We start from the raw sequence: 27,798 nt of genomic DNA on the forward strand, positions 1-27,798 counted from the left end.
TTCATGGCTTTATTTTCAGTCAGTTATTATAATGGAGCTGCAAAATCCACATCAAACATGCAGGTGCCAGAGTTCTCAAAAGAAACAGCGAAAAGAAATTAAAATGTATTTCTATTTCTTTTATGTGGTGTTTAAACTTTAATATTATTTGTTCTTATGTATTTTGCGTCTTACTGTAATTTTACTCTTCCACATTCCTTTATTTTTTCTGAAAAGTACTATGAATTATCGTCTGTACAACTGGTGCTACACAAATAAACTTGCCTTGGCTTGCCTTTTACTTTCACAATTGTTAACATCTGGATTACGGTGAAGGAATCATACCTGAAGAAGTGGTTGTTTCCCCATAAGATACGATCACCATGCCATAGATGCACCAAGGAGTCAACCACTGTACCATTCACACAAGTCCTGTATAAAACACAAACATGTTAGCGGAGCTTCTAATCTTCATCTACAAATGGGGAAAAACTGAATTGCTCAGAAGACACAATCATTTTGCGAAAGGGAGGAAGACAAAGCTCAAAGTGTAGGAGCAGTTCGTATGCTTCCACAGCGATGAGGTCATGAGAAACTCTGCAGTCCAGTCATCCATAGCGCAGACAGATAGGCAGAGAGATAGGCAGAGAGATAGGTAGAGAGATAGGTAGAGAGATAGGAAACACCCAGTTAGTCTTTACAGTAGCTCACCTGGCGTTGCCGATGGGCACCAAGGTGACATCACCATCGGGACAGACGTCCAGAGCGCAGTGCTCCGGCTGGATCCCGATGCCAAAGAGCTGGATGTCCTGAGAGGTGTCTGCACCCACGCGGGTGTGCTCCTTCACACAGATGGAGAACATATTGATCAAAGCAGGACAGCAAATCTGATTTAAACTGATGTATTAACCCATCGGATGAGAACATTTATAAAAATCTTACTGCAACAATCAATCCCTTACGTTTGGGAAAGTTAAAATAGAACTCGGAGCAGGTTTAAGTGGGGTAAAAAGAAAAAGGGCCTGTGCAGAGGGGGCACAAACATTCCAGCAAGCAGAGGATGTTCAAGCCCATTTCACATTGCCTTAGTCATTCCTCACAGAGGCCAGACAAAGGGCTGTTGTTCTGTACGCCATGCAGACTGTTTTCTCACATACTTCTGCTATTACAGGTCCATCTAGCTGTTTAATGGTTCCAGGCCTGCTCTTACTGGACAAATTCTCTACCATCTGAATAAAAGACTCAGTTGTATTTTTCAAGAGAGTTCTGCCTCCTGTAACAATGTTAGGAAGTTGATGTAATAATTGATAACACGAGTGGGTTGTCACTATGTTTTCCAGCTCACTCTCGGATAAAGACAACTCGAAAAATCGGCTGTTGACCAGAACAGGTCCGATTTTAGATGACTGGCACGTTGGGAAACTCATAAAATCTGACCTTTTTATCAATCAGTGAACGCACCAGACCTGATTTCTAGCAAGCCGGGGGGAACAACAACACTCTTCACAATTTGAAGCTGTGAAGGATAAGTTAGCAATTTTAAGTATCACAGAGGAATTTCAAAAGAAACCAAACAAGCAAAAATGTTTAAGAAATTTCTGGAAAGGACGTCTAGAGAGAAAGCCAGCTTGTTTTTAAAGGAAGCATGCTATCTATTCTGTCAGGCTAGAAACAAGTGCAAAACTCTTTTGGTTTGGTTGCTTATCATTGCAAACTTGTCGATTACAAAAGAAAGTTATTATTGCTAACCACACTAAATATCCCACGGTAAAGGCAGTTTGAAATGTCTCTTAATTTAAACATTTTCGTAAAGTGAGAAATATATATTCCATATCAGGCACAGAGAGCAAGATGGCAATCTTGCTCATAATATAATGTACAGTTACAACAACAAGACTGTGGAGAACTATTTTAGAGCTTTTTAATTATTGTATTGAAAGATAAATCAGATTACATTAAAGCTGAACAAAAATTGGAAATCTGACTTTTGCTCACAATAACTCAGCAAATGCTACTTTAACCTTATCAAACCCTGGAGATCACAGTGTCATGATGGCAAACAGAGGAACTGCATATCTTTTTGGAAACACTTTTACCTTCAGATAATAAACCAGCAGCTCGTTTAAGGCAGGATCAGCATTCAGATTGACCAGGAAACACTTGTCTTCTCCCACTTTGATTCCCGAGGTCTCCAAAGAAATACCCATACTCTCCAGTTGCCTCTGTCGCTCCTGTAAACACAGATAATAACAGTGCAGCAGTGCAAAGAAAGGCAGTCCAGCTGCTAAAGTTTCTGTGACTCATATCCATACAGTAGCAATCTCCTCTGTCTTCCTGAGCTTCTCTTCCCAGGTGACTGTCATCTCCTGAATGAGTTTCTCAGATTCCTGCAGTTTCTCCTTCAGCTCAGGTGCCTTCATGGACTGAAGGAAGAGTGTGAGGGATAAGAATCGGATTATGATCACTGGTCATTGGTGAACGGAGTCGCAATCTGTGATGGGCCACATCTCACCTCTGCCTGAGACAACTGAACTCGAAGCTTCTCCACCTCCTCCCTGAGCTCCCTGATGATGCGAGCGTTGGGATCTTCATTCACCACAGCATGGTTGACAATCCTTTTGGCCCTGTCGGCATAACGCAACGTGGACAACGTCTCCTCGTAGTTATCAGCAGCTGGACTCACTGTTGCAATCATGGCTGTCTTACTGTTCCCACCAAGGTTATCCTGTGGTCAAGGTAAAATACTGTTAAATATGGTGACACACAAGTGCCAAACCTCTCTTAAAAACAATTCAATGGTGTCAATAATTACTTAAAATATATGGAGATCAACAAGTATCAAAATTCTTTCAAAAGCCCTTTGTACTTTGTAATTACATTCACAATTTGGAAACCCAAAAGTGGTAAATTTCTGTCAGAAATAAATACTGAAATAATTTTTTGATCTGTCTCAAAAATGACGTAATAATTATGAAAGTAAAAAATAAAAGTTGTAATTGATCTTTTCATGTCAGTAATTCACAAAAAATATGAACTTGAGAGTACCACAATTAAATTGTATATATATATATATATATATATATATATATATATATATATATATATATATATATATATATATATATATATATATATATATAGGCACAGAAGGGTATCGGTGTAAATACCAGAGGAGCCAAACACCAACTCCTCGTAGACCGCACAGTTGCCCGAGACTGCAAAACCCGACACACCAACCTGTGCATGGCTTGGATCGATTACAAGAAAGCCTATGACTCAATGCCGCATACTTGGATCATTGAATGCCTAGAGATGTATAACATCAACAGGATTCTGAGAGCCTTCATTGCAAACTCGATGAGGCTGTGGAAAACCACCCTTGAAGCCAACTGCAAACCACTTGCACAAGTGTCCATCAAATGTGGCATATACCAAGGAGATGCTCTGTCCCCGCTACTGTTCTGCATAGGCCTGAACCCCCTCAGCCAAATTATCAACAAGACTGGCTACGGATACCGACTCAAAAACAACTCAACATCAGTCACCTCCTCTACATGGATGACATCAAGCTGTATGCCAAGAGTGAGCGAGACATCGACTCACTGATCCACACCACCAGGATCTACAGCACTGACATTGGAATGTCATTCGGACTAGAGAAATGTGGTCGGCTGATCACAAAGAGGGGGAAGGTGATCCACACAGAAGGAGTCTCACTCCCACAAGGAACAATAGCAGACATAGAGGACAGTTACAAGTACCTAGGTATACCACAAGCAAATGGCAACCTCGATGAGGCCACAAGGAAAGGAGCCACAGCTAAATACCTCCAACGAATAAGGCAAGTCCTGAGAAGCCAGCTCAATGGCAAGAACAAAATCCGTGCGATAAACAGCTATGCCCTGCCAGTAATCAGATACCCTGCTGGAAATCAGCTGGCCAAAGGAGGAGATGAAAGCCACAGATATTAAGACTAGAAAGCTACTAACCATGCATGGAGGGTTCCATCCCAAATCCAGCACCCTGAGACTGTACACGAGCCGCAAGGACGGAGGCAGAGGACTAGTGAGTGTGAGAACCACTGTCCAGGACGAAACAACTAAGATCCATAAATACATCAGGGACAAAGCCTCAACAGACAATGTGCTCAGTGAATGTCTCAGACAACAGGGAACGGAGGTTGAGGTGCCAGAGATACCATCATGGGAGGACAAGCCCCTACATGGGATGTACCACCAGCAAATAACCCAAGTGGCTGATATCAGTAAATCCTACCAATGGCTGGAAAAAGCTGGACTCAAGGACAGCACAGAGGCCCTCATCCTGGCCGCCCAGGAACAGGCCCTAAACACCAGAGCAATAGAGGCCGAGATCTACCACACCAGACACGACCCAAGGTGTAGGTTGTGCAAGGAGGCCCCTGAGACAGTCCAGCACATCACAGCAGGGTGCAAGATACTGGCAGGGAAAGCGTACATGGAGCGACATAACCAAGTGGCAGGCATAGTGTACAGAAACATCTGTGCAGAATATGGACTGGAAACCCCGAGATCAAGGTGGGAAACACCCCCAAAGGTGGTGGAGAACGCCAGAGCTAAGATCCTGTGGGACTTCCAGATCCAGACAGACAAAATGGTAATGGCGAACCAACCAGACATTGTCGTAGTGGATAAACATCAGAGGAAAGCCGTTGTGGTAGATGTAGCAATACCAAGTGATTGCAACATCAGGAAAAAGGAGCACGAGAAACTGGAGAAATACCAGGGCCTCAGGGAAGAACTGGAGAGGGCCTGGAAGGTGAAGACCACAGTGGTGCCTGTGGTCATCGGGGCCCTCGGGGCAGTAACCCCCAAACTGGAGCAGTGGCTACAACAGATCCCAGGAACAACATCAGACATCTCAGTCCAGAAATGTGCAGTCCTTGGCACAGCCAAGATACTGCGCAGGACCCTCAAGCTCCCAGGCCTCTGGTAGAGGACCCGAGCTCAGAGGATAAGAACCACCCGCGGTGGGTGAGAAGGGAATTTTTATATATATATATATATATATATATATATATATATATATATATATATATATATATATATATATGATTTTTAGATATAGATTTGGGTAATTTCAAGTCAGGCTAAAGAGTCAAAACAATGAGATCAGGTGATTTCATAATAAACTTACAAATAACCTATAAAATAATTACAGAAATTGTGTATTAAAAAATATGATTTTAACATGTAGCAAGTTTTTCTGAATCAATGTCGCATTTGGTTTCAAAATAATTTATTTGCACATTTAAATGATTAAGGTATTAATAACAATAAACATCCATAAATATCCTAAATAATTTTTATTTTGTTTTATTATTATATGTGTGAATAAAGATTAAACTGTATATTTGTGTTTTATAACATTCTGGCAATTTTTCACTTGACGTAATTATGGGTAAATGTATTTATCTATCTTCAGTCTTATTTTAATAAAGACAAATTAGACTTAAATCAAAGATTAATTTGTATTTATTTTACATGGGTGATTTTTTTTACTAGATAATGTTTTTGCCACTAGATAATGCTTTAATAAACTTTCAGATAATTATACCAATCAGTTTTTAAAATGTGTAACAGCAGAGGGTTCAAACCTTGAGCAGCCAGGTGAGGACAGAGTCTCTGTAAGGCACAAACTTGGCCTTCCCTTTCCCCGCAGACTGATCGGCCAAAGCAGAAATCACACACCCCAATGTAGTAAGAGACCTAAAACAACACAAATATACATCAAACAGTTCAGTCATCCAGTAATTAAATTTTCCTGATATCTCATAATAATAATCAACACATAATCAACATACTTGTTTATATTGCTGCCTTCTTTGAGTCGCTCCCCGGCAGCTCCTGTTTTGGATACGCGCTCACTTCCTGCCAGGTCAACCAGACTCATTTTGCTCACTTTTTCCCCTGAATTCTGTTTGAGACAGATTTAAAGATCCCAAATCAAAATAAAAAAACACAGCAATAAAGGTGTGAGAGGAGCAAAAACAATACAAACTCCGGACTGTAGATCATAGAGCGTTTGCGTGACGATTATGCTGAAGACGGCGTGTGATCGACTGCTCTCCTCGTTCATGTTGGTTGCTGCGACTGTGCGTGACTTGTTTCCTTCAGACATTAACACTTCAATATCCTGAAAGGGGGGAAATCACAATGAAATAATGACAGAGAAAGAATGTTTTTTGTCAGCGTGTTCAATAAATTCAGAGCATAAACTTAAGACTTCTAAACGGATTGTTATGACTGATGTAAATGCTAGAGGTTTTCACACGAGGCGTTGTGCCATTTCTTCAAGTTTGGGTCACAACAGGCAGTAGGAAATCCACTGAACCCAGAGCAGGCAACACAGAGCCCAGAGGAACAGGGTGGAGACGTCTTAACGTCACTGAGGAAGGTCCTGCCAAGGCCTGGCATATAAACTGCATGCAACCTCATTACTGTAGCCACAGCAGGGATATGTCTCATTACGGCTTCTACATGGGAGGATTTTAAACTAAATGGTTACTCCGTGATAAATCAGTAGTTTGATTAAACTAAGGTATTTCTGATGTACTTTATGAATCATAAGAACATAACCAACTGGATTCAACTCTGGCTGTGTCACGACTGCAGAAAAGCGAAAGACAAACCTCAAAGTTGGTAACAGCAAGTTGCGAGAGGCCGTCCACATATGGACCCAGAACTTTGTGTTCCCTAACTTTGAGGGACTGGCGGCTCCTGAGAAAACAGAGAAGGTTGGAAGGAGTCAAGAGGACAGAGGAATTTAGTTACTTCAAAAACAATGGGAGCGTCTCGCTGAAGCCACCATTATGACAAATGTATTGACTCTCCTTTCATTGAAGACCGAACAATATAAACTCATCCTAACGATGTAAAGGCACATTGAACGAGACGTCATGTCAAAGTTCATTTTGTATTATGTGATCACACGACACTTTGAGTCAACTATAGCTTATAGCTTCAGTATGTCAATAATTAGAAACAAAGAAGCAACAGAAACATTGTGTACTGCATGATTTCCTGCAAAATACCCATTGTGTGAGAGTTTGTCAGTTCTGGGAAATTACAGAAAAATTGGTCACAGCCAGCGAGGTCTTTGAAGTGGACTTCACTTTGTAAAACACAGACGCAGGAGTTTGCAGCAAATTTCAGACAAATCAACAAAACCCAACACCACAAGAAGCAAAGGGTGTAATTTTGAGGCTCAGTGGTAGGGGGCTGTTTGTGAAGATTGTGGCTGTAGTAATAAGTGTTTGTGGTAACAATATGGCGTTTGACAGACTGACTCGAATCAAATGTTTTTGTGTTCTTTTGAAGATTCAGAATCTTTTTCAGTGACAATATTCTATAGTATGGCTTTTTTTTTGTCTTCATGAGCTTACATCATGAAATCATGTTTTTGTCTAAAGGTTTTTGCATTCTGTTTAATTTCTCCATATTCATAATAAAGTAGCAATCTAAATATTATTAGACTTGGTAAAATCACATAATCTATGTTGCATATTAATATTTAAAGTAAAATTTATAGTTAAAAGAAAAAATAATTTCAAAATTTGCTTCAGCTTTTCTGTCATGTGTCTCTGTGCTTTAAATGACCTAAAATATAAAATGCATAAAATGGTGTTTTATCTGCTTTCCCTTGTGTTGCTTCTTGCTGTCTGCTAGATGTGTACAATGAGTGAATATAGAAAACCCTTAGAGCTTTTCCTTGACACATAAAGACAAAGTTACATAAAACTGTCTGGAAAAGCAAACAGGCATAACTGCACTATTGCTGGATCTGGTCCACATTTACACAGATTATGGAACTGGTTCTACAATTACATGCACTAATGAATCCAAGATAAATTCTTCCTCTGGTGATATTACTTCTACTAAGTGTTATACTGGTGTTAAAATAAAGACTTATTTAGATAGTTCTTAATGAGTTTTATTGGCTTTATACTAATTAAGAAAATAAAATATTGTCATATTGTTATTGATGAGATATTTCTGAGCTTTCCTAGAAAGAGCCATAACCCTTAAAAAAATAAAAACATCCACTGTATCATTAGAAAAGAGTATTCTCTTTAAATCAGCATAGACTTTGAAACTTTGATGTTGTTACAACCTCAGTATGAAGATCGGTAGTTCAAATGAAAATATAAAGTGTAATTTTATTTGGTAAACGGCCTGAATTTGTATAGCTCTTCATTAAATCCAAGGACTTCAAGACTGCTTTGCATAACAATCAGTCATTCACAGATTCACACGATGATGGTCATAAGCTACATTCTAGCCACAGCTGCCCTGAGGCGGACTGAAAGAAGCAGTGCAGCCATTCAATTGGCGCCACTGACCACCACCAACAGGATATTCATGTGAAGTATTTTGCCAAAGGACACAACAACTAAGATACACTGAATTTGTGTTTGAACCAAATACCCACCATTTACATTTGCATGAGCCACTACAGCCCAATGGTGCCATTTATTATTTAATCAACAGAGAAAATTTACTATTTTAAAAACTTGCTAAATAGAGTACAGCTTTCATGCAAACATGTTTTCTCAAATCAAATTTCCATTCAAACTTGTGTTTCTTAAGCAAGGGAAAATGTTTTCAGCGTTGTTTCAGCCAGCTGACTAGAAGTGAGCAGCACAGCATTCCAGAAACTCTGATCACTCCATCACTGACGTCTCTTTGACAGGACTTCGAACCATAGAACAGGTACCATGGAAATTTTGAACAGTTTCTACATTTTTCCCGGTTATGACTTTCAATAATATCTTGTGCGTAAGCATATGGTAATATGAGTATTGATCCTGTTCTGTTCTTGTTAATTATTTATAAATCTGTATCATATCTGCATTCAACCCAAGTGAAACAGATGCTCCACTGCATGGGAAACCTTTCTTCTTTAATGTTCAGATATTGATACGAAACAGTGATTCTTGTGTCGTCTTTACTGATTTGTTACTGCCCAATAGCCCAGGCTGTTGGGCAGTAACCCAAGTAACAGCAACTACCAGCTCACATGAGATATTAGTGCTAGTGTATACCTCTCACTCCCAATACTTCATGTCCAATCCTCAGGAGGTAACGAGTACTTGTCAGGACAGGATCAAGAGTCACAGTTTGAGCAGGAAGAAAGTGTTTTAAAACTTGAATCTCGCCACATCTTCAGACATCTGTAACAAACTAACAGTGAAGTGCTGCTCCTACTTGGCTGTTAGCCCACAGGGTCGATCTGACATCCATTATGATCCAACATCCACAAACAAATGACCCTAAAGCGTGCTCTTTCAAAGCTCACTCTTCCCTGCAGTCTGCCAACCCACATCAGGCCACAGAGGCAAAGAATGCAGCAGTGTCAGAGGACGATGCTCGCTGCTGTTCAGCAGGAAATGACTGGGTCAGCGTCCTTCACACATTATTCTGTCAGCATCCCTCCATTCAGACTAGCAGACACAACAGTGACACCAGTGCCTTGTTATGAACTGGAGTAAATCAACACCAGGTTTCTGGTAGCCAGCTGCTTTTCCGCCAGATCGAAAGCAGACCAAAATGTAAAGCTCATTAAACTGCCCAGGGCCACACTCACCCTTTGGGATCCAGCAGGTCTCGGACCTTCTCGTTGTAGATCTCCATGTAGGACACCTCCACCTTAAAAGTGTGGGCTTCGTTCTCCTCTTTGTGGACCCTCTCAAAGAGAGAGCAACACAGTCGAGGGATTAAACCGGGCTGCTCTCCGTTTCCCATCATGGAAAAGGACTTCCCTGAACCTGGATTCATAGCAGATATTTGTAAAAAAAAATATATATATATTTGAAGCCTATACGAAGCATTGAAGAGATAAGCCTGCCCGCAACTAAGGCATGTTAGATCAATGTATTAAGTGTAAACAGAAAGCATAATCCAGCAATCCAGCATGCAAAACAGCATTTCAAAAGATTTTTTCTTTCTTATCACCTGTTTGTCCATAGGCAAATATGCAGGCATTGTACCCCTGGAATGCATTTTCAAGTATTCCCTCTCCAAGGCACTTGAACACCACCTCTTGACCTTTCAGAGAAAGATTCAGTCACCGTGGAGATCAGGATAAACAGTCTTCACCATTATCAGGTTGTCTCACTGGTCTGCAAAACCATTTCAGAGATGTGTATTGACAAGGTCCACAGAGCACTGAATAAGGGTCTGACAGATTCCTGTCTGGTCGTGTGGAAAATGTAAAGCTGTGCAGAGAAATCTTTCTTGTTGCTCGCTGCCGTGGCTCCATTGAATGGGACAGCTGTTTAATGAGCTAAATAAAGCCTTGGCTCGAGCCCTTGAGACAGCCTTTCACCCAGCAGACTGCCCGGTCGGTTCAGCACAAAGTAGACGCAAGCTTGATATTTCTATCTCACAATGAGAGAAATATGGCAAAGCAAGTGTTCAGAAGGATTATTATATAAAGGTTTTAAGACTTTGTTTGAACATAGCACCGGTTAGACAGCTGAAAAGTTTCTGAGAACATTTACAACATTAGAGGGCATGACACTCCGAGATGGGGATGTAGGTAAATGTCTTACATGCTTTTATGTTTTTTTACTTGGAGGAAAACAAGCGCCAACTAATTATCTAATGTATGTGTCCAAAATCCAAATGATCCCATTTGTGCAAATCCTACTAAGGCTTTGCATCCCATCAAGGCTGGAATTTCCCTGCCTATACAGTTGCAACACAAAGCTCTTCACATAGGCCTGCTTCATCATCTGAGCTCTTTGGATGATCAGTGACTCACCAGCATATTTGGGAACGTTGGATTCATCCATGGACCAGAAACAGTGGTCAAAAGCAAACACCTGTGAAGGAGATGGAGACAGACAGTGTAAATATGGATTGTCACACCTGTCAGAGCACGCCGGGCGCAAAGAAAACCCCAAGCGCACAGAAGCGGGGATTATTGTACAACTTTGTACAGTCAAACAGCAGGACAGGGCTTGTCTGAGAGAGTAAGATGAAACTCGAGAGGCTTTGTTTGAGGTGACATTCATCAGGGTTGGACCGTGACTGTCTGCGTTAGGCAGCAGAGTGTTCTGTCTGTAGCAGTGGAATGAATTCATAAATCAGTGTGTGCGCTTCCGAGGAAGGAATCCCAGCACCCGGTGACCCTCATCTCCAAGGAAACTGGGCCATAGCTGTTCCCGGTGCTGGAGGCTGGCTCTTGGCTTTCAGGCCCAGGTCTCTCGGCACAGACTTTAATAACAGAAAGGCCCACTATCCTCCAGGCACCTGCAGGAACACTGGGCTAATAGGACACAGAGAGAAGGCTATCTCAGACAGAGCAGCCCCCACTAGTTTGCATGCAGCATATAATCATTTGTGCATCTCCAATTTCATTATGAACAGCCTTGGTGAGATTCATCTGTGTGCCAGTTGAAGTTCAGCAGGATTTAAGTCTTAGCAGCCCAGAGTGGACACTGACATGTAATGCTTTTCTTGCACTAATAAGGCTTTTCATCGCCAATATTGATTTCAGATTTATTTTCAGGTGTGCCACATTGCAGAGAGAAATGTTTTGTCAAAGGGGTTTTGATAGCGGCGGTGTCAACATATGTTGCTAACATCAATGTAATTTGTACTAAACTCAAAATCAAGTGGAATAAAGAACATGTTTCCAGGGGGTTTGATGTGTTTGTAGACCGAAAATGGTGTCGGTCAATACCGATGCATTTAATGAACTGGAAAAAGTTAAGAGTCATGGAACGACTTGATCAGTCAATAACCAATCAAAGTCCATCAAAAGAAAAAAAAAAATCTTCCTCTAATCTCCGGCGCATCTCTGACTTAATCTGCAAAAGATCCACAATTTGTGCAGATTAGACGTAAAATGTGTTACTCCTGATTTCTTTTTTGTTTTTGTAGAAACTGTTTGTAATATTTTTAAACTGCACTATTTTAAATGAAACGTTTTTGAATGAAATGTTTTAATTTTTCTTATGTGTTACATCGGCAAATTTTCTCACTAGATTTTTGTCTCTATTTGCATATCAGGAAATATTTGCTTTATTTTCTTATTTTCCAAGACTCAAAAGAAAAAAAAATGCATACTCATCCTCAGATTGCACAGGGCCTCCTCCCTGAACTTTAGTCTGCTGCAGGAGCATTGCCAAAACACTTTCCCTCCCAAAACAAATACCACAAAATAATTTAAACTCCCTCCTAATCACCAAAAGGGCTAAAGGCCAGGGAAAATCGTGGCTGCACAGTCAGCTTGGGAATCTCTGAGATCACTGAATGCACCGAAAGCAAGACTTCCTCTTGTGACTTCAGACAAGTAAGTGGGGGCCATTCAAAGGAACAAAAGTGCCATCATTCTCAATTAGAGTTGGTTTGGAAACTGGGGCTCCAGTGCCCTCTGTTTTGTCTCTGTCCAGCCAGAGGGTGTGATTGCACAACAGATTTCTCTTGACTGGACAATTACTATTAATCAGCAGTAAACATCATAATGATGCAGAGAAGGAAAAATGGCTTTTTTTTTGTCAATGAACAACAACAACAAAAAAAAACAAAATTAGTTTTCTGCAAGTGCACTGAGGAATGCAGGAAGAATGATTTGAGTGTCATAACTAAGCAGACGGCCACGTGCTCGTCTTAGTGGAGGGTTATTACGGGGCAGCTCAGGTTCGCATGCCCCAGAGACCATGCACGCCCACAGTCCAGTCAGGGAGGGGTCGAGGCGACGGGGCGGGGGGGTGCCTGAGTGAGTGTACCGAGCACAAAGCCCGTCCCTGGTGTGTGAAACATCTCTGAGCCAGTCACCAGCATGTTGTCAGGGGGGGACTTGGGGCTGCGCAGCAACAATGCGGCATTCAATGAGCGCACACACAGCCCCAATGTCCGCACTCATCTCTCTCTCATTGTGGAGCCTTTGTGGGTCTTTGGGAGACCTCAGAGTGCTGACACATTCACACGGACATCTATCTGGCTCCTGCTGACCCACCGATCGACCAACAAAATAAAAAACGAAAAACAAAAAAACCTCAATCACGTCTGTAGAAACAACGTCACAATGAAGAATCGACCAGGAGAAATTGTCCGGCCTTTCGGGTCTGTTACTTCTGGATGTTTTGATCTGTGAGTAACGAATGTCTGTCGAATAAATGGATAAAACATACATACCTTGGACTGTTTCCTGTTGAAGCAGAAGGTCAATCCATCATACACCGGGATGAGTGGGGATAGAGCAGAGAAACGAGACAGACAGGAAAAAGAGGTTAGAATTCACGCAGGACAAATTCACTTAAAATAAATCTCGTCATGAGAAAAAGCTTAATTTTTTGTAAAAGACACCTTCTCTTCATGTGAGATCTTTATTCTCTTGTTTTTCTAACTTCCACGAAGTAAGTGTATGGCTGGAAGGTGCTGCTGTGATTGGGTTCATAATTGGGCCAGTGGAGCGTGAGGAAGGGAAGAGATTTAAGATTCAATGTCCCACTGACTCTGTTGAATAAATAGCTCTTATTCCTGTGGACTTAACACAGAGGCCAGTTCGGGGAAGCTGCTCTCTCCACCACCAGCAACCGCCATTGAGGACAAAAGAGCCAACTATACGTCCCTATGTTTCGTAAGGTTGTCCTCTGAACAGAAGGAACTTTTTCACATTTTGCTGTTTGCACCATTAACTTAAATATACCTCATTGGATCATTTCACTTTCATTTTAGAAAATCTGAAGTGTAGTGTCAAGTTGTGTTTCTTCCAGACTGCAAAGCTTCAATCCTGCCAATCTTGAATCTTGCTGAAGAGAATGATGCTGCCTTTGAGCCACTCAAATAAAAGGTGCTGAATACACACACAAGATACACTTTTCAGATTTTAGCAGTGAAAAAGTTTTTAAAAATATGTCTGCCTTTTTTTTAACAATCATGCATGACTTTACATCTGTCTACCACAAGAAAATTGTTACCTGAACTGAAGCAAAACAGCTCCTTGACTCAGGTTACAGCCTCTTGCTGTACACGGATAAATGCAACCATGCTGTGCTGTATTGTGCACAGCAGTGTATTAAAATACACCTCCACCCCTAGCGATTCAGCCGGTTCAATCCTTCTGCAGTCAGCACATCCTTCCTGCAGAACTCCTTTGGCACAGAGACAAGGGTGGGCATCAGGTTCACATGGTAGCTAATGCGGGGCAGGGTGCATCAGGAAGACTCCAACTCGCCCTCACACACCCTTTCAGAGAGTCTCACACAAAATCCGAGCTGAGTCACCGACTCGAGAGCTGCATCAGAGGATACCCACACCCATCCAAAAAGAACTGTTCTCTATTCAAACCTGTTGTTGCCAAGCAAAGTGTTCTCCTCAAAGCAAAAAATGATTATCTCCTTTATTGGATGCATGTGAGCCTGTAGCGGTGCTTGAGCTCTTTATAGTGAAGGACATTGTGATTGTGAGAGGGCCGGGGAGTAATGGAAGCAGGGATGTGGGGGCATAAGGGTTCATAATCCAAATCTAATCCAAGACTTTTGCGTTTTGTCTCTCTTTAACACAATAATTAATTTAAGCACCATCTTATAGTCTCCATCCATGTGTAAGAAGTCTGTATCATTTATGGGGCAGAATCAAAGTTTCTTTATCTCTGATCTGAAATGTTATTTTTTTATTCATTTCAGAAACATTGAAAGACTTTCCTGTGACAATAACACAAGGAAAGTTTTTAGATATTGTGTTTGAGTTGTGCAGTGGCAGGTCCAGCATGCCATGTGCAACCACTCCTTCAGACTGAGGTAGGATTTGAGCAGGAGTAGCAAATCCCTGTCACAATCCTGGGGTGTTTGGGTTTCTTAGTTTTATCTTCCAATTCTGTGTGTATTTGGATTTAGTCTCTTAGTTCTGTGTTAGGTTTTACTTCTCTGTCTTTTACATCAACTCTCTTTGTGTTAATTAGTTTCTTCCCTTATTTCCTGCTTTCTCTCTGCCACAGCTCTTCCTCATCACCACTGATTAGCTCAACTGGTTGCCATTTCCACTCCTGGCTCAGTTTTTAAACTCGTTTTGGATGTTTTCATTGTTAAAAACTCATCATGTCATCATTTTGACTCTAGTTTTGCCTTCATTTGGCTTGAACTCAAAAGCAAAATGAATTTTATTTTATTTATTTTTTTGCTTAGTTTTAACGTTGTGGACAACACAATTTATTGCTTAAATCTGTTTTTCCTGTACTGACTGCTGATGACAAAGACAGTGACTAGGTCCAATATGTCAGTTCATACTGTAGTCATGAGAGGATGTCCAGGAAGAACATCAACCTGTAATACAGATAAGCTCAAGGCCTTGAAACTACACTCTCATTTCCCACGGTCAGACAATGGACGAGGTGTCAAAGCATAAGTCTATCAGGTAAAAATAAACCAGCTCAGTAATTCATAAGAATAAAATGCTGCCCAACAAAGAAATACTAGGAGAGAGGGAAATTTGTAGAAACCACATGTAAAATGAAAAACGGGACTAAAACACCCATGTGTGCAACTTTATGAATAAACCGCTCAGCATCTGCAGTAGAAAACGAGCCGCCACAGTGTTGCGGCTGCAGTCCGTCGCCTCCTGCTCATTGTTTAATCTGTTGAATGTACAGTTAATGTCTCCAGCTCTGGTATGCCTGGAATGCTCCGCATGACAATGGGAGCAACAGGATTCATGAAAGATGTTAGAATATAACTTCCTGAGACATTCTCATTCATCCTTCTAAAACTCAAGTGTTCAACTACACTGCCTCTCCTTATCAAAACACAAAAACCTCCCCCTTTCTCAGTAAGGTAAAGCACATTGGGTTCCAGTTCTCCCACTCTGCTGTGGAAATAAGCTCCCTAATCCCCTCCAAAAGCCGAGTGCTCCTCAGAATCCGTGCAAGCTTTAGCACAGTCTGTCTCCTGTCAGAGATTCTTCCCTAAAATTGGGATTTTCAGGTAATTAAACTTGTATCTAAAATAGCACATTCAGGTGAAGATTCTGACTTCATGTTACTATAAAAACAAAAGTGTTTCACCACATATTGTAACTGTATTTTTACAGTTTTTTACATTCATCTGATTACCAGTCAGTGAGTCTACTGTACTCCACTGGTCTCCATTATTATCCCAGCATGCATGTCACATTCGATGCTGAGAGCTTATTAGTTTTGGCTGTATTAGTGTACATGTTTGGCCCAGAAGTGCCAGACAGCATCAGATCCGTAACCTCCCTGGAGGCAGACGCACTCAGCTGCTGCTTCAGCTTTACCAGAGGATGGCTGAGGCCGGTACTCCCACTGGGTCTGTGTGGTCTGCAGAGAGCACTCCAGATAACTTACCTGATGCTGAGACAGTTCATAGAAACTAACTGGGTGAAAAATTGTCTTTCCTAATTTTATTTTATTTTTTTTTTCGTCTAACTTGAAAGACATCCATGAACACAGGAGGATGTTTCAAAGTTCTCTGGTTGTTAAAAGCAATATGGATACTCTTTTATAGATTTATGAGCATAGTTCATGTATGTATTATTTTTATGGAATTAATAGATTTGTTATTTTTAATAATAATTAATATATTATTATTATTAAATAGTTTACCCAGGATTAATGAGTTAATCCTGGCTAAATCATTAGACTAAGGATTTTTTAGATTTATATGAGTATAATTTTCGTTTTTAATTAATAAGGTCAACATTATCATTTTATTGATACTACCATACAATACAATTAATTAAGATTTGGTGATTAAATAAAAAAAATTTTAATTGTAAAATACACCCTGAAAAAATGACTTTTTTTTCTATTTTATCCGGTTTTGGGTTTTCACTGAGTAAGATTTTAAAAGATTTTAGATATATAAAAGATTTTAAAATCTTTGTGGATGACTACATACACTCCGATCGCACAGAACATTTTCTGTCATATTTTTTTCTTTCATTATTATTTCATTTGAGCATTGGTATGAAGAGCAGAGCTGCAGCAGAGGAAGCCCCCACACACTGCCCTAGTGGCTACAGAGTTGGATTAAGGCCACTGGGTTGTTAAGCCACCGAAAACTGCACTCTTCAAGCCCAGCAGGCAGCAAACCAGATTAATCTACTGTATCATCCGAGTAATGAGCCATCGATCCACGCAAAACAGAAAATTACAATGCAAGGCTGAGCTCAGATGTATTAAGACAAAGCAAACAGTTAGCATTTTTTACATATCATTTGATTTAAACCACTATCTATAAACACCCTGCATGCAGTCAATTAAAAACAGCATTTATTATCAGTTTCAAAATGTACTTAAATAAATAAAGAAAAAGTTATGTTTATCTAATGTTCTTTATTTTAGGAAGATTTCTACTTCTGCCTAAAGAGAAGATCTCATCCTCCGAGTAAAAAACGCAGCATTTTCTTCTCCTGTGCAAATGCACACATCTACAGTATGAGATATTTTACCGCCACTCCCCGTCACATATTTGTGCCCCTCCTCTTGGTCTATTCTTGCAGCTACCCCCACCCTTCCTCCCTTTTAACCTCCCTTGACCCCCGACTATGGATTATTCCCAGCATAAGCAGCCAACAAGCTTTGAGACAATGACTTTTCAAACAGCAGTGCAGCGGAAACCTCTCAGGAGTTTAACATCACAGCTATAGGGCTGTGCACTGGGCAGCTATGAGCTAACATTTAAAATAAGCTTTCAGAGTTTAAAGGACAGGACACTTGAGTTTCCAATAGAGGTCATCCTGTTGCACACACAGCAGGCAGTGTTACAGTAGAGGGGGACAGAATCTGTCCATTCACCATTTAGTCTGGTCGGTAAAGTTACAAACTAAAGCAAAGCTATTTTATTTATCAGGAATGTGATCATACAGTGAACAGGACAAGTGTTCGCAGTCAGACACGTCTGTGAAGAATGTTTGGAAATGCTTTCAACACAACACTGAAGGAAGTTGGCGGACTGATGACAAAAACAGGCAGAGGGAGCTCGATCCCGCCACACAAACAATTTCTGGAACCTCTTCCTTACACACCTCTCACTTGGGAGGCTTCCTCTGCTAAAACGAACTCTTAAGCTTTCTTACATAACACACCTAGTGTCAATGTTAAATATCTTTAACAAAACAAAATATAGAAAATTCATTCGTCATGTATACGGTTCTTGATTTTAAAAAAACAAAACATTAAAAAAACAGAACTTGTTTCTTCCATCCATAACAGCTTCCATCACTAAGTGTCATTGTTATCACAACCCATTAGCACTCCAGAATGGTCCGATTACTTCATTGGATTAGTTGACATCTAGCTGACTGTTCACGCCAGTCAAGATGAAAATGGGCAAATTCTGGTCAACAAATGATTTTTCAGTGCATTTCTAATAAATGAGGATTTGCTAAATATGATGATGTCCGAAAGCATTAATTAAACCGATGACAGCTCCTAAGTTTTGTAGAGAAGCTAGAGAAATTCAAATCTAAACGCAGAAAAGCATCAAACTCATCTTAACTAACATTTTGCATGCCAGAAATTTAAGATCTGCATAGTAAGCATCAGATTAGAGAATATTTACAGGCATAAAAGTTCCATTACTTTCCCCTGAAATGTAGAACAGATGTAACAAGTAACAAATTATAAATACAGTATGGCAGTAAAATCAAAAGTGCAGCATTCAAACTAACATATTAGGCTATGTCATGACTAATTCAGGATTTTTGAAGCAAAGGAAAGCTTAGACTGTTCTAAAAGCTAAAATTAGCTTCTTATGCAAATATTTGAAGTGGCTTGAGAGATATCACTTTTTGGGTCATCAACAAACCCCCAGGAGCCTCTTGTATTTTCTGTCTGCTGTCTCTAAGCAACGGCAGTAAACATGGAGGAGACACACAGCCTACCAGCCTCATGAGTCAAAGTTCCAATATGAAAGCCAAACTGTGTATTTTGAAAAACAGGCTAAGTGAAAAAGCACTGCCACGAGCAGCACACATGATAATCATGCCATCATCAGCATGGGGCCTCCAAGTTTCCATAACAAATGTTCACAATGTGGCATACGATGGAGGAAGGCTCTAATTTAACCACCGTTTTCTGACACTGCAGCGACAAGTCGGGTCAGCAGGCTTAGGTCCAAGTCAGTGTGTATTCAAACACAGAGCATAAAAACGGACCATGTGTGCTCCGAACATCTTAAATGTGGTGAGTCTGAAAGGCAGCACATCAGCCGAGGAGACGTAAAGTTCATCAAAACGTTTCACTGAGGTACGATTTCTTCCAGGGGGAGGGAAGTGACACTTTTACTGCCAGGACACACCTCCTGTGATGTTATCTGTAGGCTGAATGCCACTCATCTGAACAGACCTGGCATGCTGCTGCTGACAACAAAATCCAGAGTAAGCTGGCTCACTGAGGGCAAAACAAAACACAAGTTGTGAGCCTAAGCATATTAAAGAAACTGAGCAAATACTTAAGACGGCCTTAAATTAAAGCTTTAAAATGTTATTGCCATTTATTCCCTTTAGTGTGACTAAACGAAAATGAAAACTAAATGCTAACTTGCAAACTTCAAGAAGACCTCATCACAAAGAATCACGCAAGAAAACCGTTATGGCAGCGATGTCTGAATGTGGACTTCTACATACGCTGCTGCCCCTCCGTATAAGAGGCCACATCTGACATTAATGAGGTGCAGGCTTAACAAAGAGGGACGGCGCCATCTTTTCTCAATTCCAGATCAAGACATAAACAATATCCCACCCTCTAAATGAACCAGTGAACAGTGCAAAGTGAATGCAACCGCTTCAGGGCTTTGCTTATAGCACTTTCCCCCTAACAACAAAAAACAAAAAACAAAGAAAAAAAACCCACAGGTTTATAGAGAAAATGTGAGCCGATGTGGAATACTTTAGAGCTAAATGACTGAGAACTAGATCCCGCTGAGTGGAAAGGTTGATTATTGGCATGAAATGAGCAGTACGGAAAGACAAAAAGAACATTCCTGAGGTCAGTCACTGGACAAGGCAGCATTGCCATTTGGTATGGGGGTTAGAAGACATGATGACACTTCATCAAAGGTTACTGACCTCTAAGAGTTTAACACTAACATCTGTGCTGGCAGTAGTTACAAATGAACAGAGAACACAAAATGCTTTCCATACAGTCTCTTGTAGAACCTCTAAAGTGATTGACTTTTCTAGAGAAATGTCTCGTTTCCATATATAAGCAGGAGTACAGATCGATCTCTCGCAAAAAAAAAAAAAAGCAATATTGATTCTTGTACATTGTAATGTAAAACCAGGCATCTTCCCCCCATAAGAACCCACAGGTGGCCTCATCCTTACACATCAGTCCTTCTCAGCTGCAGTTAAGTTTAGGTGTTATCTACCAATTCCAGTTCACAATGGGTCAATAACAATATATTATCCTCCATCTTATACGCTCCAACACTAAGGGAACATGTTTAGAAATACTTGTTGGACAGAATTGTGTGCATTACTGGCTTAATGAACAGCAAACCTTTGCAAGTGCTTGTAAATAGTTTAGACTTTTTCACACACACAAGCCAAATTAAATATAGAACTCCAGATTGCTGGGGAAACACCAAATACTGAGTTTTGACCTAAAAGGCCGTTCTCGTTGTAATCAGACACAAAACTAAAAGAAATATGACACTTGAGTACAAAGGGAGAGCACCCTGTCACATCTTTGAAGTATGTGTGTCAGTTCTGATTAGCGCATGTGTTGGGATCAATGGATGTAAAATTCACAATGTTCTGCTGAGGCTGTTGTGTTCATTCTGCTGCGCCGTGACTCTCACGTTTTCTTGTTTTTTGTTTAAGGTCAGCTGACTGTCTGAGAATTAAAGTTCAATGATATGTGAGTTCCCAGAAGGGGTCAGGTCTTTATAAGCCAAATTAACCAGACAAACATCCCATTAGTTTCATTTTCAAGCATCCAGCATCCTGAGGAAAGTGAATAACAACTGGACAGTGTAAAATGCAATTAAGTGACCTTATTGTTAAGTCAATGCTGTGGTGCTTGAGTTGATGATTCTGCAATGAAGACACAGACGTGCAGTGTACTTATAGCATGACTTTTGCTGTGGTCATGAGGCACAATTTTGGCATCATGTTCAAAAAAGTCTGTGGCAGTCTGTCCTAGCTAGTGATCAAATAGTGTATGCAGCATTGTCAAATGTGCAGCACTGTGAAGCAGGAGCGCTATTTTCCTACAAATTTCTTTTCTTTCCAGTCACTGAATTGAAATATGCAGAAAGTGAGACGGGGGTGTTAGTTCAGGATAATTCAAAGAGTGGGAGGACAGCAAAAGCAGCATCCTAACAGAGGAGGCTCTAATTGTAGCCCCTCTCCACACCAACCAGACAACAATACCTCAGGAAGCAAAACAACAAAGTCTAGTGGAGATAAACCCAATTGAGCTCTTGTAACCACCAAAGATAAGAAGAGATTAGGGTGGAAATTACAAGCTTGGGGACCGACACTATCAGATAAAGACATTCCTCCGCAGATCATCATAAAATGTCAGATTAAAGCAGTTTTTCAATTCACTTTTGGGGATAAAAAGACAAACATTTGACTTTTTAGGTCAAAATTGTGGAGATTTCAGGTGTTTTTCCAACACTCTACCCCTGATTCAATTGTTGCATGGTGACTGACATGCACCATAAGTGTAATGTGGCCCCATTCTGTGGGTCGCATTTTCTTGTCATTACACACCACCACTCAGACAGTCACCTCAGGTATTTCTGTTCACCCCCAGTTCCTTCCAGCATTTATTATGTCTATGCACCTAAGGAGAGATGACTGGAACCTGAAAGAAAAACTACTTCTCTCAGACTTCTCTTTCAAATATGCCATTCTGTCCAGAAAGGTGAGACTCAGGGAAATATAACCTTTAGGCCTGAAGGCACAAACTGCTTCATTTGTCCTTCAGTGAGATTAGTGTTCATTTCTGAGGAGAGCTGGGGGAAAAGGGTGCGGAGATCACGAGGGAAGGCCAGAGCAGACAATGAGGCTTAGTCATCAAAGAAAATAAAAAAAATTTCTTATTTTTTAGAAAAAGCTGTGCAATTCAATCAACTGGAAAGAATATGCAAATAAAAATGTAGAATTGAGAACATCTTTGCAAAGCAAAAGCATTGGCAGAACAGTTTGAAAGAATGTTTTGATGTCCCCCTCCTTCCATCAAGAAACCCATGCATTTCTACGTAAACAGCCAAAGATTAAAGTGGTGTGTTCATAAAAATATCTATTATAGCTGTTTTCTTTCTGACGCTCTGCCTGAGCATTCCCACGAGAGAGAAAGTTTCCCATGGTCCCCGGCCCCTGCAGCCATATTCAGCAGGCTAATACCCTCTGAATTTGACACATTTCCAACACGCAGGGACAGGTGTCTTCAAAAGCTGGCAAAGCCCCACAGATCAGGGCACTCCCGCCCCTCTTCTGCGGGCTCCACACGCAGAAAAAACAGGAAAATTACATGGTTTTACAAAACCAAGGAAGCCAAAACACACACACACACACACACACACACACACACACACCCACACACACACACACACACACACACACACACACACACACACACACACACACACACACACACACACACACACACACACACAGTGAGCAGCAGCAGTATTGAAATCCTGAATAATTACATGCCTGAATTGCATCTTTGAGCAGAAATGTCACATAAATACAGTGAAAACCATCCAAGCTGTTTGGCCTAAACTGGACTGAGGATCAGAACCAAAATGACTTTATCAAAATCCAAAACACCAAGAATCAAAGACAAGTGAGGGTGAAACTGAAACAAGCCACAGAATGTTTTCCACCATATTTTAACTTCATGAAATACATTCCTGTGGATCTGATACTGAACATCAGTCAGATATGAAAGCTTCCACTGGACGATAAGGTAAAATATGTTTGTGTCTCGCTTGTCAACATGGAAATAGTTACTACATAACTGGCATAAAGTTCTCACAGTTCCTGAACCACGATGAACATGATTTTTTATTTTATTTTTTTACATTTTGTCACATGTTTTATTGGGGATTTAACAACAATACTGAAAGTTGTCCTACTGTATAAGTTAGCTCAGCAATATTGGTTGGAGGGTATCTGAGATTTTTCAGACTGTCTAATGTGTTCACAAATTCACAATTGGATTTTGCTCTGCACTTTAACTAGGCCATACACATTTGGGACGGTCAAACTCAGCCCCTGCCTCAAGTCTTGTGCTCCCTCTAACATGTTTTCTTCCAGGACTGCTCTGCATTTACCTCTATGCTGATGTAAAAAACATGCCATGTTTCATAGTGTGAATGGTGTGTTCAGGGATATGTGCATTTTTAGTTCTCTGCCTCACAGAGAGTTGATAATGGAGACTACAAAGGACACTTTGGACTCATCTGACTGGAGCACCTTTCACCTTTTTGCAGAGTCTTCTACATGGCCGAAGCAAACTGCTGATTGGTCTTCTGATGGCTTTCCTTTTTGCCACTCTTCAACAAATGCCCGACTGATGGAGGTCCATTACTAATTGTTTTCCAATCAACAGACTCTCCCATCTGACCCGTACATCGCCTTCAAAGTTACCATGGGCCTCTGGGCTGCTTCTCTGATTAATGCTCTCCTGGTCCTGCTCATCAGTTTAGGTGGACACCCATTATCTTGCTGGATTTGAAGCAGTCCCAACACACCGTGTGCGCCAAGAGATACTCGATGATTGAGAAATTGTTTTATAGCGTAATTATGCTTTGTTAGGATTTTAATAAACTACATCTTAGTTTATGATTGTAACGCAGTGAAAGGGTTAAAAATGCTTACATTATTTTTGCAAGGAACTGCGCTTTGAGCTTGATTTTTGAGCTTGATCGCTTGGACGGCAGCCATTATGTAGCAGTCTCGCTTCTGATAATTGCTTTAAATACAGATTAGTGCAACGACCAGAGCTACTGGCACAGTAAGCTCATTATTTAATGCTGACTAGGGAACTCAGAAAGTGTTACAAGTTTACAAGATTCCCCTTAGCTCATAAGAAAAGAGCTAGACATCTCACACGCATTCTTGTTCTCTGCAGTCACTCTGGGAACATTTGAGCACCCTAAATAGCTGTTTGTCCATTTAAAACGATCAATAAAACAGGAAAACAATCATGCCTAAACTACAGCATTCTGCTAGACGTTTTGTGCGCCTGTGGGTAATCAGGTCAGGTGTCTAATCATGTGTGACACAGAAAGCAGAGGAGAGCTAGCAAGCCGAGCGCAAGACTGAGGCACAGCTTTCATTGTGAGGCAAATATGACATTTTTGACAACTGCTAACAGGCATGTAATATGAGCATACACTCATCACTCGCCTAAATGCAGCCTGATCTCCTCATTACACCGGGAAAGCATTTCAGATCAGAAGGCAGCGCAGATCGCACACTTTCAGTGAGTCTTTGTGCACAGAGATCATGTGAAACTTTCACCCTTTCTTCACTTTCAGCAGAGACGACTCTTTATAAAACATGGGGCATGCTGAGAGCTTGATAAAACTGATCCAATCTAATGGCGCTTTGGTGCGGAAGCCCATAAATTAGTCCTGGATTTGGAGATTTATCGCAACACCCTGAGGTTTGGGATTAAACATCTGAAACAAATCGGACTTCTCGTGTCAAATAAAGTCAACTTCTTTAAATTGTGCTATATTTAACATCACCTGCAACATCCAGTTTAAGATCCCAGGCAGCAATTTTATGTTGCAGAACAAGATGAGTTTACAGTAATTTAGTTATAAATCTGACACCAGCAGCTTTTTTGGCAGCCCTGACTTTTTCTGGGAACAAACCCAAGACCTATGTTTGTTCCTGTGCTGATCCAATCCTGGCTTGACCAGAGGTTTCTTGGCAAAATGCTACACACAGTCAGTAGCAGGTATAACAAGAAAGAAATGCCCACAGAATGATTCTGCCACTACCATACACAGTTGTTGTTGGCATGCATGGCTACAGAATATATTGAAAATCAAACATTACCATAATGTCACTGTGCCCAATTTTAATACAACAAAAAGCAGTTTGTAAAGCAGTAAACATATCAGTTAATTATCTAGTCACATGCTTTATGCCAGTTTTATATCTTAATAGGAAACTGTATTCCCAAGCAATAAAAATTTAGCCGAATCGGCCGTAGCCTGATTCCGGTTTTTCAACAAAACCATGTTGCTATGATAGAAATACTTCCCTCTTTCCACAATGTCAACCATCTGTGGTAAATGTTTCAACTTAACCCAAAGCAAAAAGACATCAGAGTTGTGTATTGCCTTATTTTATCAATAAAACCTTCAGAAACACAACAGGATATCACATTTTTCTGATATCATGCAGCCACACATCACAGTGCGGCTGCATATCAGAAAAATGTGATATCCTGTTGTGTTTCTGAAGGTTTTATTGATAAAATAAGGTAACACACAACGCTCAAGTACGATTATTGTTCAGAGGACAATAATCACCGTCCTCTGAAGTTATCTGAATAAGGAAACTGTAATTTCACAGTGATAATTTGCTTCAAGGTAACCATTTTGAATGGAGTTTTCATCTGTTCCAAGAGACAGCAACCATTTTTGCCCTCATTCTTGTCAAATAACATTAGCATAGAGCAACAAAACCTTCTCACTCCACCTAAGAAAGACAGTTTATTCATTTCTAAGAAAGCCTATAAGAGCAGTCAACAAAAAAACATGCCATAGCGCAATGGAAGGTTTCATATTAATGGAAAATAAAGAAAAACAGCTCGTAGTTTGCATCACATTGATAAATGAAAACGACTAAGCAAAAAAAAGATCTGATGCAGCTGAAGTACTGGTCTGTTGTGGAACTCCCAACCATGCATTGCAAGAAAACATATAAAATCTGCTAAAACTTTCTGCTTTATTATTTTTATGTTTGAAAACATTGTCGTTTTTCACCATTTTGCAAAAGCTATTAAGAATCCCTTAACAAAGAAGCCCAGAAGAGACACTAAGTGGCAGGTTGTAGATCCCTGCTCTATTCAGTCAAATGTTCCACGTTCGCTCCCTTCCGGTTCTCCAATTTCCGATTGCCGCCCTGTTCCACATCTGTCTATAATGCCTCTGGTCATCTTCCGAGACCAGAGGCATTATAGAGGTGTTATGGTGCAATGATTGGTATTGGAAAGTTCAAGTGAATGACATGAGATGTGTCATGTTGCAGTCAGGTGGGTGACAGACACTGTGTCCTCTGCAGCAGCAACAGCAGAAGCAGCAGTGCAGTAACCCTGTAAACACTCTCCATTTATCTGCTGACATCTATGCAACATAAACACGCTAAAAAAAGTTTCCCGACAAACTATAACCTGTGTAGTTGTATCCAGAGAGAAAACATCTGCAGCCTCGCATCGTTGCTTGCTCGTTTCTTGCAGCAGACTTGCTCTCTGATCGCTTTGTGACATTGTTCTGACATTTCACCCACGACCACGACTCCAGCTCTGATGATCTCAAACAAGTCAAACGATGCACGTTGCCGCGTTCATAACCATCTACGTGTTGCATTTCAGCTCTGATTACCTGTTCTCTCCTTTCGCGTTTGAGGGTGGAGGCTGCAGGATTGTTTGGTTGTCCTCCATGTCCACCACACATTTTGTATTCAGCTCAATCTCTGCAGAAAGAGAAGAGAAGTTTTTTTTTCTTGTTTTTTTTGTGGAAAAAAATAATAAAAAGAATGTGAAAAGTCAAGAGAATCCGATCTAGTTTTGCTGTGTTGAAAGTACACCAGGGCATGGCTTCGGGGTTATAACTCGGGAGAATGGCGAGGGAAGCAAAAGTTTAAGATCGAGCGAGAAAGAGAGAGGAGTCTGCGGGCGGAAATCGTCGTTTTGAACACTTACCCCTGCGGTTCATGGGCCGAACTCTCACAGCAACTTTTACCTTTGTGTCCGACATTTTCGTCCACTTCTTTTTCTTTTTTTTTTTTTTTTTGTGCGTGTGTGTTTCGTTGCTCCCTGTCTGGTCTGTCTGTGCGCCGAGCTATCAACGTATAGTCTGTAAATCCCCCGACAAGCAGCCTCGGATTTCTGCCAGACTAGAACCGCTTTTCCCTCAGACGCCGTTCGCCACAAAAAGCCCCCAACGAGTCCAGGTTCTCGGGAAGATAGATCCGGACGAGTTCATTTTTTTAAATTGTTTTTTTTTCTTCCTCCCTTTAAATCCGTCCCGGTTCTCTTCTCGTGCGGATCGAGCCCTCTGCTCCGGCCCCAGACAGCATCCCTAACACCGCCATCTTCCACACCCGGGAGCTCGACTGCGCTCCTCTGGCAGGGCTGGAGAGGCTGCGCCAAAGGAGGGGGACAGGATTTACGCACCGCGCCGCTCCTCAACAGGGAGGAGAGAAAGCGACGGCGGGGAAACGGCAAAAACAAAACAACAACAACAACAACAACAAAACTGCACAATGACAAGCGATAAACGCGCAACAAACATAAGCATGAATTAAGAAATGAGACTGGTTTGGGAAGCAAAACTAACTCCAAAGCTCACTGGAATAACATTTCTGGTAGTAAGTTGATAACGTACTCAACCTTGGTCAGATTATTAAGATTATAATTTATCAGATGTTTGTTTGTTTTATTCTGTCCCATTAAATACTCTTTCACATTTAAAAGCCTGTTGATGCTGTCGTTGAGTTTTCTCAGCAAAAACCAGTGAAGAAACAAGGCAAGAAATTATTAGACACTTTAATATTAATAGACAGATAGATAGATACATAAATAAAGAGCAGTTTTTGGTTTTGTCCT

General features: G+C 40.8%; 1 protein-coding gene across 4 annotated transcripts in view; it reads right to left on the reverse strand.

Annotated features, from left to right (window-relative positions):
- kif13a (kinesin family member 13A) overlaps positions 1–27,337 on the reverse strand; it is a 43,991-nt gene extending 16,654 nt beyond the window's left edge. For all 4 annotated transcript variants that reach the window (XM_055047817.1, XM_055047816.1, XM_055047818.1 and 1 more), the window contains exons 1-15: positions 26,893–27,337; positions 26,573–26,663; positions 13,164–13,176; positions 10,783–10,843; positions 9,972–10,064; positions 9,604–9,784; positions 6,650–6,737; positions 6,019–6,153; positions 5,822–5,934; positions 5,615–5,726; positions 2,492–2,704; positions 2,292–2,402; positions 2,076–2,210; positions 691–821; positions 325–411 (exon numbers count right to left, since the gene is read on the reverse strand). In XM_055047817.1, coding sequence (XP_054903792.1) covers positions 325–411; positions 691–821; positions 2,076–2,210; positions 2,292–2,402; positions 2,492–2,704; positions 5,615–5,726; positions 5,822–5,934; positions 6,019–6,153; positions 6,650–6,737; positions 9,604–9,784; positions 9,972–10,064; positions 10,783–10,843; positions 13,164–13,176; positions 26,573–26,663; positions 26,893–26,947 — 1,619 coding nt within the window. In that variant the 5' untranslated portion in view covers positions 26,948–27,337. The remainder of the gene's footprint in view (positions 1–324; positions 412–690; positions 822–2,075; positions 2,211–2,291; positions 2,403–2,491; positions 2,705–5,614; positions 5,727–5,821; positions 5,935–6,018; positions 6,154–6,649; positions 6,738–9,603; positions 9,785–9,971; positions 10,065–10,782; positions 10,844–13,163; positions 13,177–26,572; positions 26,664–26,892) is intronic.
- Positions 27,338–27,798: the final 461 nt, after the last annotated feature.

This window comes from Poeciliopsis prolifica, unplaced genomic scaffold (genome assembly GCF_027474105.1).
Source record: "Poeciliopsis prolifica strain line A6 unplaced genomic scaffold, Auburn_PproV2 SCAFFOLD026, whole genome shotgun sequence".
In the NCBI taxonomy this organism is placed as follows: Eukaryota; Metazoa; Chordata; class Actinopteri; order Cyprinodontiformes; family Poeciliidae; genus Poeciliopsis; species Poeciliopsis prolifica.